Source organism: Otolemur garnettii, unplaced genomic scaffold (assembly GCF_000181295.1).
Source record: "Otolemur garnettii isolate 467f Iridium unplaced genomic scaffold, OtoGar3 scaffold00148, whole genome shotgun sequence".
In the NCBI taxonomy this organism is placed as follows: domain Eukaryota; kingdom Metazoa; phylum Chordata; class Mammalia; order Primates; family Galagidae; genus Otolemur; species Otolemur garnettii.
This window is the reverse complement of record NW_003852543.1, coordinates 4,164,606-4,177,317: the sequence shown is the minus strand read 5'-3', so window position 1 is coordinate 4,177,317 and position 12,712 is coordinate 4,164,606. Positions and strand designations below refer to the sequence as shown.

At 47.5% G+C, this 12,712-nt stretch overlaps 1 protein-coding gene across 1 annotated transcript in view; it reads left to right on the top strand.

Moving 5' to 3' along the window:
* FAM178B (family with sequence similarity 178 member B) overlaps positions 1-12,712 on the top strand; it is a 108,863-nt gene that overhangs the window by 18,652 nt on the left and 77,499 nt on the right. The window contains exons 7-8 of the mRNA XM_012811048.2: positions 4,280-4,385; positions 7,856-7,940. Coding sequence (XP_012666502.2) covers positions 4,280-4,385; positions 7,856-7,940 — 191 coding nt within the window. The remainder of the gene's footprint in view (positions 1-4,279; positions 4,386-7,855; positions 7,941-12,712) is intronic.

Below are 12,712 nucleotides of genomic sequence, written 5' to 3'. Positions count from 1 at the left end.
GTCACAGCTCACAGCAACCTCTAACTCTTGGGTGTAAGTGATTCTCTTGCCTCAGCTTCCCAAGTAGCTTGGACTACAGGTGTCCTCCACAACTCTCGGCTATTTTTTGTTGCAATTCTCATTGCTGTGTTAGCTGGCTGGGGCCGGGTTCGAACCTGCCACCTTCGGTATATGGGGCCAGCTCCCTACCCACTGAGCCACAGGCGCCACCCTGAAGACTATTTTTCAGAAATCACCTCTTGAAATAGATTTACCTCTCCTATCCTTCCGTGAAGGGGGGAAAGATTTTTCTTCCATCTGAACAGAATAGGAAATGTCAGCACAAATTAAGTAAGCAGTTTGTTTCAGATCACAGAGCAAGTATAAGCCGACCTGGCATCTGAGCCCCTGTGGCCTCTCTGTGTAAGAATGCCCCCACCCTGGGCCCCAACTATGCAATCACAGATGGCCTAGATGACTCTAAAGTGTGACCTGGGATCAGTTCCTGGGACCAAAGCCATATGCCTTTGTGACAGAAGTTGGTACCAGCCAATTCCAGGAGCTGAACTTTTTCCTTCTCCCTTGACAGCATTTCAAAAGGAAATCCAAACCTCCTGAGTAGAGTAGCATCAGGACAGAAGCCCACATAGAGCTGAGCGGCAGAAGCAAGCTTTCTCAGAGGGGTAGTGGTGGCCTGCCTTGCTGAATTATTCGAAGGCCTACTTGAAGTGTTTGCAAGGGTATCAGGGTATCCTCTGGGTGCATTTGCCACAGTTGGTGTGAGGATGGGTGGGCTCTTTGGAAGCCCAGTGCTCTGGTGTCCCCCATGACCCTATAGCAGGCAGAGCAGAGGAGACAGCAAGTGAGGCTAAGCTTCACATCTCCAGAGGCCAGGCAGCTGCAGTCTTGTTTCGCGACAAGCTCCTCTTTCTAAAGAAATATTCCAGGCTTGAGGCTCAGCTGAAATAAATCCAGCAGGACAGTGGTGAGCTGTTCATCTGGCTCATCTGCCCCTAACAGTAGAGAGCAAGCAGAGAAGGTGCGCAGGGCTGCTGCTGAGACCTCTGGGCTTCTGACCACACTGGTACACACTTACCTTTAAACAGTGGAAAGAAAGAGAAAAGGGGCACAGATAAAAGCTACAACTATTATTTGTTTCTATTGTATTGAGCTATATGTTATTTAGCGTTTCAGCCTGAGTAACTTGGCAAAGGCCCAGAAACTGATACTGTATAAATAACTACACTTGGTGTTTATCCTTCCACCATCACTTGGGATTCCCAGGCATTTAAAGACTTTGCCTTCTGGAACTGCTGCCCATAAAATAGATGAGGAGGTAGAGGCTGAAAGAATCTTTCTTTGACAGGAATTCCAAGAAGAAGGTCAGAGCTCTGCTCCAGAAGTCCAACCTGCTGAACCACGCCAGCCCCATTTATTGTCAACTTGTTTTGTGTATTTCCTCCTTTTGGCTCATTTCCTCCTCTTCCTTCCTTCTGTTCCAATGGGCAGTGAGAGTGGAAGCAGACACCTGCTTGCTGTCATTGCTGTCATGGCTGGGGATTAGCAGTGTTCTGATTGTGACTGTGCCTTGTGCCTCTCTCATTCCCCTTCACAGCTGAGGGCCCTAGTCAGAACCTCCCTTTGCTGGTATTCTCAGGCCTGACAACTGGGAGGTTTGCACTCAGCCAGGCTTGAGTGGCATCTACGCCCAGAGAGGCTCTGTTCCTCCCTTTTTCCCGCCAGGGTCCTCTAACTTCTAACCTCAGCCTTGGCTTGGCTATAGACAGAGGCGCCCACATGAACACAGTGTCAGTATTCTTTTTCTTTTGAGACAGAGTCTTGCTCTGTCACCCTTAGTAAAGTGCCGTGGCGTCACAGCTCATAGCAACCTCAGACTCTTGGGCTTAAGTGATTCTCTTGCCTCAGCCTCCCTCAGCTGGGACTATAGGTGCCCACCACAACTCCTGGCTATTTTTTTTGTTGCCGTTGTCATTATTGTTTTAGCAGGCCCAGGCTGGGTTCAAACCCACCAGTCTCCGTGTATGTGGAGGCATAACCACTGTGTACGGGTGCCAAGCCAGCATCAGCATTCTTGATGTGAGGATGTGACCCTGACAACAGCTGAGCCTATCACCTAAGGATTTTTAACATTTACTGTACACGCCTCCCCCCACCCATCCTACCCTCTGGTTCCCTTTTCCTCCAAGTTTCCCTAACTGGGTGTGTGGGTGAGGGACCCTCTTTCCTGCCCCAGAGTCAAGGGAATGTATGCACACGAGACCTGTTCCCTGCCCTGCAGCCAAGATTGAGGTCACTTTGGGCCATTGTGAATGGCATAGAAGGTTTTATGGCTGAGCCAAAGGGACGTAGCACTCACCTCCTGCCAAGCATGCACCCAGCCTGCAAAGGAAATCCTCGCATCTCATCTAACCCTAAACACAGAATTCCTTGAAAGCCAGAGCAGAGCATGACTGTGTTCTTTCTTGCTCTTTTGCTCTTAGTCTCAAAGAAGAAACCCAACTCAGCAGCAGTGAACTTAAAGGCCCACTGAGCATTCATTTCTCTGGCAGAAACTGCACAGCAAGCCCAGCAGAGCAGAAGGGAGATGTCGCAACCTGTAGGATCTCCCCCCCTTAGAGCAATAGTTAGAAATGTGTTGATCTAAGCCAACAGTGGCTTGTACAATCAATTCTCACCTGGGAAACTGGCAGGGTGTACCCCCAGGGAAATGTCAGAGCCATAGTCTCCTCAGAGTGAAGTGCCAGCATCCTCACCACATGGCCTCTTTGGGGTTCTGCCAATCTGCAAGGTTTGCTTGGGTATTATCTGCATTTGGGGTGCTGTGTGTATACTTGAACCATGCATCTTGGGGGTCAGCCTATGAAAGTCTCCATGTGACCAGGCATATGGAGTAGAGCAGAGTGGTGTGCCAGCAGCCCTGGGTTGCACACGTTTGTTTGTACAAGTAAAGGTCTATTTCAGAGTGGTCAACTTCACAGCCATGAGAACAAAGCTGCTTTCTCTTCTGAACTTAAATGACTTGGGAAAAAAAACACGCAATTTGTAAATTGCCTGGACGTACTCTGGGAGACAACAGCTTGGCTCGGAGGAGAATCTTTGTTTTGTAGCATTCTGTTTCTAGCAGGTTAAAGTATAACGTCCTTTCCAAAAAAGAAGGAAAAGGAGGAGGTTGGGTTGACCAGGGAAGTTTTTATCTAGGGTCATAACATTAAATACTATCTGAAATGTTCTTTTCATGAATTTAGGTCATTAAAAATAAGAACAAAAACATATTACTGTTTTATTTCCTAAAGTCCATGTTAATTGTCATTGAGACATCATCTAAAGAGAGGGCATGTAAAGGAGCAGTCACAAAATGCACAGGGAGTAGGAGAATCCTACCCCAAATCCAGTCTCTCTGGGAATGACTGGGAGTTCAGGAAGGGTGACAAAGTCCAGCTGATCTTTCATTAAAATGACTTCTGAAGCACCTTCCACCACTAGCCCTATAACCACATAAAATATTTCAACATAAAATGGAGAGATCTGGGATCTTGTAGGACAAGGTGATCTGTAAGGCAGCAGCATACTCAAGGCAGGGCTCCTTTCATGCCAGTAGTCTGGTTTTGAGAACTCCTGTTAGAAAGTAGAGACCGTATGGGATGGCATAGCACAAAGTCAAGACCACAGACATAGGGCCAATCTGAGTGCCTTTTCCCCTGACTCTGGGACAGTTGCTGCTCTCGTGGTTTCCAAAGAATCCTCTATGGAACCCTTGTTTGATATTTCCTTTCCAGGATTTCCCTATCCTGGGCCCCTTTCTATTATTCTCCTCGCTTCTCACGTGTCCCCTTTGTGTTAGAAAAGCACAAGGTGGGCAGAAAGGCCCTGTGTAACCAGACTCCCGGGCTCTGGCTGTGGCTGAGGGTAATCCTGGCTGCCCCTCAGAGCCTGGAGCCCAAGTCTGAGACCTGATTCCTGGGCTCCCTCCTCACCTTGCCAAATCCTGTTCACATCCTTGGGGAGTACCTCGATCTCCCCTTCTGTCAAATGGGAAGGATAAAATTGCCCCCCAATCCTCTGTTTTAAACACTGAGAAATATATTCATGAAAAGCACTTGAGAAGAGCAGATGATTCTGGTGATGGCATGGGCTGCTTTTCCGTCCAAGCTCCTCACCTCCAGGCCTTGGAAAGCACATTGGGCTGTAGCATCAGGGATGTGCTTCCCAGCATCCTGGCAATGGTCTCCCAAGGTGTCACTGAGGCAAGTGTGCCCTAACCCCACTCTTTTGTCTGCAGCTCCCCGCTGGCCCAGCAGCTGTCCTTCCTGCACAATGGCCTCCTGAGCACCCTCTACCTGCACGTGCCTGATTGCCCAGTTCCCCTGCTTCAGTGGCTGTTCCAGGTAACCATAGACATGCCACTAGGTGGCAGGAATGTTGCAACCTGGAATCCCTAGACACTTAACCTTTCCTTGCCTTAGGTGCTGCTAGGCTGGGCTCAGTGGGAGAGGGGGAAGGAAAGCAGAATGGGCATTCATTCTCACCAATGCTAAGGGTGCCAAGGTCAAGGAGGGGCAGGGACTCACCTGTGGTCCCAGAAAGCTGGCAACCCCCTTGGGGCCGCTGGCTCTCAACTTTGGGATGTGCATCTCAGGGTGCTGCTGGGCCCTAGATCAGCTTTCCTGAGGGGCCCAGTGTTCCAAGTGGACTTAAGATCTAGCCTGTCAGTGATCAGTCTGTGCCACTTAACAAGTGCTTCTTTTGTGTCAAAGCTCAACATCAGGGCCCCCTGCAGCTCTGCAGCACCCCTCGAAGTGTAGGGGCCCTTGAGATTTTGGAGCTGAGGATATTTGGGTGTTTGAGCATTTGCTTTCCTCTTTGCTATTGCGAAGGTTAGCTGGAAAAACCTAGAACAGCTATGTCCACACCACTCCATTTCCCCCTGAATTGCTGTTAGAACATTTTGTGTTGAGGGACATGCTTTCTGCAGGACTCAAAACCTTTGCACTGAGAAAGACCATGGGAAGCCAGCAGGCACAGCCCACATGCTGTAATCTGAATATACCACAGTTGTGAGGATGTCAACCTGGCCTTGGCCACTGTATAGGACCATCACTGTCTTGGGACAGGAGGGTCTCACATTCCAGCTGGTCCCGTTCCTACCAGTTGGAGCCTGGACCCAGCTGTAAATCAGAGCTACCATGCAGGGTGGATTATTCAAGAAACTCCTCCGCCTCAGCAGGCTGGCCTCAGTCCAGAAGGAGCCCTCTAGGTCTTTCTTCTTCCTCTGGGTTTTCACTTCGATGGTCCCTGCCCTAGAAGAAAAAAAACACATTGGCTCTTGGGGCCTTTATGTGTAGCTGTTGCCACCCACCCCTCAGGCCCAGAAGAAACAGTGGTAAGAGGAACAGTGGGGCCATTCTTCTGTGCCCTGGTCAGCACGGCCTCTCTCTGCTCCTTGCACAGTGTATGACAAAATGTACAATTGGACATTAGGAGTCACAAAGAGCCCATCTGAGACAGTGCCCACAGAGGGTCCTTGTGCAACCCTGATACAGCGTGAAGTGCCTTTCCCTGTTGGTACGTCCATCTCCACAAGGTTCTGAGACCCCAGTTCTGGGAGCCACAGACAAGCCCTTCCAAGCTCTTCTTCCACCTCTGTCATGCTGGGGGTGGGGGCACATAGAGGACAGGAGGAAGACTAGGGGTCAGACAGACTAGGCATGCATTCTAGTCCTGTCACTGGCCTCTGTGTCACCTGGGGTGAGTTGCTCAGCATCAGCTTTGAGCCTCAGAATGCCAGGGCCCATAGTCCATGTGGAGGTTAAATGGATAGATCCTGTGAACCACCTTGTCTTTATAGTCCGCCACAGCTCTGCTCAGGATCTGGCCATCAGCTATGAGGAATGATATTAAGGTAGAGCTTCTGATTCACACTTGCAGGAAGGAGAAACAAAAGCATACCCCTGCCCCATGACTGAAGCCAGGTCTGTGAAAGGGGTGCATTTAGCTTTGGGAGCCTCCTGGGCAGTATACTCAGTGTGTCACAGAACCTCATGAAGGACTGTGGTTGGCGGAGGCAGAAATCCAAGGGGGGGCTGTCTGATCCTTCAGAGGGATTCATATAAAGGTGCAAGAGTTGTTCTTGGGATGCCAGGGCAAGGCTGTGCTGGGCCTCAGGAAGAGCTGGGATCCTAAGACAGGCCTCTGCTTCTCTCCCCTCCCCAGGCTTTATGTAAAGTACAACCAGATCCTACTCCCACATCTGATTCCCCAGGAAGGAGAATCTGGTTGGGCTAAGAGGAGTTAATCTAATCAGAGACCCAGGCCTGCCAGGGGTATACATGTACCTGTAGCCCATTCTGAGAGCCAGGGGTGGGTAAGGAGGGCAGACCTCACCAACTCTGCTCATTTGGCTTTCTTTGAAAGGATAACCAGAGTTCTCTTAGGGACTTGGTCCTGCTGCCTGCTCTTCTCTCCTCTCCCAGGGGCTTCAGTGGGGTATACAGTGGGCACTTGGGCATTGGCTGGACAGGTTTCAGCCTCAGTGCTGAAGACTATGTGTCTTGTTCTGGAGCCCTTGTGTATACCTGTGGGTGAGCCTTACTGGAGTGGATGGATTAAAGCTAGTAGCATGTCCTCAGTGAATTTATGTTCTAGTTAGGATATATTCAAGCATTCAACTATTAAATGTTGAATTTTATTTCAATATTTGTGGGCACTGTCTCAGATGGGCCCTTTGTGACTCCCAGTGACCAACTGTACATAATGATATTCAAGCATTCAACTATGAGAAATTCCAAAAGAAGGAGAAAGGCATAGTTCTAGACCCTGAGCTGGTTATTTCCATGCAGATTTTCTGAGGAGTGCTGTCAAGAGCCACAGGTTAGGGAGGGAGAGCTGTATGCCCCAGAAAGTCCCCTGGGGTTCTGCAACCCTGTGGCCTTTTAGAGTTGTTCCATTTTAGGCAAGGGGTCTAGGCCTTAGACCCAGCACCAGCCAGTTGTCAGGTGCACGTTGCACTTGTTGAGGGATATGAACTTGGGTCAGGTATTCCCTCTCTAAAGTGTCAGGCTCAGGGGTATCTCCATGGCAGCAGCAGTGCTTAGCCCCTGGGGGAACAAGAGCCTCGTTCCTGAAAGCGGGCATGTCCACAGTGCCCACCACAGTAGGCTTTTCTCAGAGTTCTTGGGAGAAGTGGTATAATGGGCAAACATGGCCAGCCACAGCGGATCCCTACCTCTGAGTGTTGTCAGACCAGATGGACTTGTGGCAGCTCCTGTCCCATTGCTCATTTCCATGTTCCAAATCCCCAACTTATGACCCTCAGACTCAAAGAGCATTCAAATGAAGACCCTAATAAGTTTGAGTCAGGTGGGTGATTCCCCTCTCAAGCATTGTTTGAGGACCTGTGCTCAGTACCAAGGACATTCCAAGCCAGTGCTCTCAGATGAAAGGTTAAGGGTGTTGACCTAGTAGTGATTCGATGGTCACAGAGAGGGCTGCCGCTGTCATTGTCTAGCTGACCATATTCAGTGCCTGAAAACCCCTTCTCTTCCCTATGCTGGACATTGGCCTGGAGGGGCATGGCTGTGAACACAAAAAGGTGAGGGGCAAAAGGACCAAGACTCCTACACAGGAAGGTGGGAATAGGTTTCAAGTGACACAGACTTGCTGCTTATTGGCTGTGTGACCCTGGGAGAGTTGCTTGACCTCTCTGATTTCCTCATATATAAAATGACGATCATATAGTATCTTCCTACCATGTAGACTTGTGAGGATTAAATGAGATGGATTTGTTTACTATGAAATAATAGAAGTTTGCTGTTATTACTCTATGGGAATGACCCATTTAACCTTTTTCTCCTTCTAGCTGTTGACATGGCCTCCAGAAACTTCTGTGGTAGCCTTCAGTCTCCTCTGGGATCTCAGTGTGGATGGGCTCTTCTGTAAGTCTGGTCAGTACTGAGGTACAGGGTGGAGACTGGAGTCCTGAGTGCTCAAACTCCCATACCTGTGTGATACATGACCCTCAGTTACCTTGGAGCCCCACTGTACAGGGGAGGTACTGGTGGGTACATTGCATCCCAAGGATGTAGAGACATCGGGTCATCTTTGGCTCTGGCTCCTGTGTTTGTAAAAAGCTGAGGTGACAGGTTCCTTAGCACCTTGATCCAGGTCATGTGGCCAAGTCCAGGCTGACCTCACAGACTCGGGATCCCAGAGCAGTCCAGGAACATGGGCTTAGACCAAGGCAGTCTCTGGGGCTGAGGGGACTTCTTGCCTCCAGGATCTTCCTGAGAGCCACAATTTGATTGGGAGGGTTGTTTCAGGAGCATCTTTATCAAATTAGGGCAGCTCCTTGGGTTGGGGTCACCAAGGGGGAGGTCCCTACAAGCTGTTTCCCTCTGACAGCTCTCGTTGACTGATAGAAGACAGGCACTATCAGAGTTTGGTCTGGGCTAGAGTAAGAGCCATAAGTCCATATGTTGGTTGTAGCATTTAGGAGGTATATTTAGTTCATCTTTATAATACTTTAAAGATGTACAGAGTTACATAGAAGCAATTTATTTTCTCCTCAGTGGCTGCACCCTTCCTTGATGTCATCATTTAATACCTGAACCTAGACACTTTGGCACCAAAAAATATCACGTAACCAGTTAAAAGTCGCTTACAGCAGATGGTGAGAGGGATTCTCAGGTTCCCAGATCCTGCCTTTGCCCCACCTGTAGTCTGCTGACCCTCCTCCCAAAGCATGAGTGCACATAGCTCTGAAGGCCAAGGTTATAGACCCATGGTGCATCATTTGCCCCTTAGCCTTTCAAGTTTGTACTTTTGTGCTTCTTCTGCTTCAGGATTTGGCCATCTGTCAAATTAGAACATTCCAGATTCCTACAACCCTGCCATGGATCCCACTAACTGAGGTTTTCTAAATAGCACCAGTCTCAGCGCCCTCTCCCTTTCTGTAACCTCTGCTCCTGCAACCCCGCCTGCCCTTTGGAGCCCTTGGGGCCATCTCTGGCGGCATGCCTGCCCTTTGGGGAACAGAGGCCTCTCTTGTCCTGCTTTTCTCCTCCATGCTGTGGTATGTTTCTCCTCCGCAGTGGCAGAGGGGACATCCCACCCTCCTTTGCTTCTTGCCACATTGTTTCTAATTCACCCTCCATTAGGAGGGGCTAGAAACCAGCTCCTGGATTACCCAAAAGCTGGGTAATCCAGAGTTGATCAACTCAACTCTGGCTCACCCTACTCTAGAACATCTCCTGTGGATGTTACCTGAAAACCCAACCTGGAATTGTTTCTTTGCCTAGTGGAATAGAAACTGGTCTAGAGAATTTGTGTCTGAGGTTGGAATCTGGACTATTGTGGAGAAAATCAGAGTGAGGACTATAAGAGCACTGAAAATAGAGACTTGAACAGATACTTGCGTGCCCGGGTTCTTCTTCTTCTTCTTTTTTGAGACAAGAATCTTACTTTGTTGCCCTTGGTAGAGTGCCATGGTGTCACAGCTCACAGCAACCTCAAACTCTTGGGCTTAGTCTCCCAGGTAGCTGGGTCTATAGGTGCCTGCCACAATGCCTAGCTATTTTTAAAGCTGGGGTCTCACTGTGGCTCAGGCTGGTCTCGAACCTATGAGCTCAGGCAATCCACCCACCTCGGCCTCCCAGAGTGCCAGGTTCTTTTTTTTTTTTTCAATTAAATCATAGCTGTGTACATTAATGTAATCACAGGGTACAGTGTGGTGTTTTCATATACAATTCTAAATACTCTCATCAAACTGGTTAATGTAGCCTTCATGTCATTTTCTTTGTTATTAAGACATTCATACTCTGCTTTTAGAAAGATTCACTGTATCCTTTTAAGATAAACCATAGAGGTGACCCCACCAATCACCCTCCTTCCACCCACCCATCCCCTACCCCTTCCCTCACCCTCCCCCCCCCATATTCTAAGGCTATAATTAGGTTATATCTTTCCTATGAAAGCTATAAATTAGTTTCAAATTAATAAGCTAATTCCTATGAAAGCTATAAATTAGTTTATAGCTTCCTATGAAAACAATAAATTAGTTTCAATTTAGGGCTGTGTACATTGGATACTTTTTTTTCCATTCTTGAGATACTTTACTAAGAAGAACATTTTCCAGCTCCATCCATGTAAACATGAAGGAGGTAAAGTCTGCATTTTTCTTTAGGGCTGCATAATATTCCACAGTGTACATATACCACAGTTTATGGATCGATGGGCACTTGAGCTTTTTCCATGACCTAGCAATTACGAATTGGGCTGCAATAAACATTCTAACACAAATATCTTTGTTGTAATGTGATTTTTGGTCTTCTGGATATATACCTAACAAAGGAATTGTAGGATCAAATGGCAGGTCATCTGAGTGTTCTCCAGATGTTTTTCCAAAAGGAACGAATTAGTCTGCATTCCCACCAGCAGTGTAGAAGTGTTCCCTTTTCTCCACATCCACACCAACATCTCTGGTTTTGGGATTTTGTGATATGGGCTAATCTTACTGGAGTTAGGTGATATCTCAAAGTAGTTTTGATTTGCATTTCTCTGATCATTAAGGATGGTGAGCATTTTTTCATATATCTGTAGGCCATGCGCCTATCTTCTTTACAGAAGTTTCTTTTCAAGTCCCTTGCCCACCCTGAGATTGGATCACTTGTTTTTTTCTTGCTAATACATTTGAGTTCCCTATGGATTCTGGTTATTAAACCTTTGTCGGAGAGAGTGCCAGGTTCTTAACTGCACTATTTATAATAGCCAAAAGGTGGAGGCTACTCAGGTGTCCATTGAAAAATTAATAAATAAAATGTGGTATATATGTAATAGTGGAATGTTGTTTAGCCTTAAAAGGAGGCATTGCTTTCAATGTCATAATGTATTTTTTTTAATTCTTTTTTTTTTTTTTTTTTGAGACAGAGCCTCAAGCTGTCCCCCTGGGTAGAGTGCCATGGCATTACAGCTCACAGCAACCTCCAACTCCTGGGCTCAAGCGAGTCTCCTGCCTCCGCCTCCCAAGTAGCTGGGACCACAGGCGCCCGCCACAACGCCCGGCTATTTTTTGGTTGCAGCTGTCATTGTTGTTTGGCAGGTCCGGGCTGGGGATTCGAACCCGCCACCTTAGGTGTACGTGGCTGGCGCCTTAGCCGGTTGAGCTATAGGCGCCGAGCCATGTATTTTTTTTTTTTTTAAAGGAGCAAAATACTGGGGCAGCACCTGTGGCTCTGTGAGTAGGGTGCCAGCCCCATATACCAAGGGTGATGGGTTTAAACTCGGCCTTGGCCAAACTGCAACAACAAAAAAACAGCTGGGCATTGTGGTGGGCACCTGTAGTACCAGCTACTCAGGAGGCTGAGGCAAGAGAATCACCTAAGCCCAAGAGCTGGAGGTTGCTGTGAGCTGTGACACCATGGCACTCTACCCAGGGCAACAAAATGAGACTCTGTCTCTTAAAAAAAAAAAAGAGGAAAATTCTGACACATGCTACAACATGGGTGAGCCTTGAAAGCATTATGCTAAGTAAAATAAAACACAACAGAGTAAATATGGCATGATTCAACTTACATGAAGTATCCAAAGGAGTCAAATTCATAGAGGCAGAAAGTGGAATGGGACTTTCTAGGGGCTGGGAGGAGGGGAGAATAGAGAGTTGTTTAATGGGTATAGAGTTTAGGAAGCTCAAAAAGTTTTGGAGATGAATAGTTGCACAATAGTGTAAATGTACTTAATGTCACTGAATTATACACTTTATAATGCTAATGATGGCAACTTTCATGTTATATGTATTTTACCACAATTGGGGGATGGGGTGAGGAAAGGCTGGTAGAGAGCAAAGAGCCAAGTGCTAGGAGAGAATCTACCAAAAGCTAGAACTAAAAATCAACTACCATGGCTCAGTGCCTATAGCTCAGTGAGTAGGGCACCAGCCACATGCACTAAGGCGGGTTTGAGCCTGGCCCGGGCCTGCTAAACAATGACAATTGCAACCAAAAAATAGCCGGGCAGGTGCCTGTACTCCCAGCTACTTGAGAGGCTGAGGCAAGAGAATCGCTTAAGCCTAAGAGTTTGAGCTTGCTGTGAGCTGTAATGCCATGCCTCTCTACCCAGGGCCACATAGTGAGACTCTGTCTCAAAAAATAATAATAAAAAAAAAATAATAATAATAATAATAAAAAAAATAAAAATCAACCACCAGTTCAGTGGTGGTTGGAAGCATTTTTAAGTTTAGGTTAGATCCAGGATTGATACAAGAGGAAGTCATGTACCTTAGGATTTACTGACAGCCTGGGTGCTCTATGTCTGAGAGGACCATAGAGCTCTGGGTCTTTTCTTTCTTTTCTGTATCCATCATTGTGTATGTGTGTTTCCTTTCTCATAGGTAAAATGGGAGGTTTGTATTCACATAAACTTCTGTCCTTTTCTGGACTTAGTAGTGACTAGCAGTTCTTCCAGATGATCATGGGGAAGGGACTTATGCAATTGCCTTTATCCCAGTCTATTTCCTGAGGAAAGAGAGGGTGGAGGGGACCAGGACAGGACCTGGTGCTCTTTGACTTCAGAGCATTGATTGGTATGGCTGTGCTCCAGTGACTGGGGCTAAGGGTTGAACAGCTCAGAGCACACAGGTATAGGAGGTATGATTGGGAATTATATTCTTGGATTGAGAAGCAGCACACATCACCTGTGCAAAGCTCTTTTTTTTTTTTTTTTT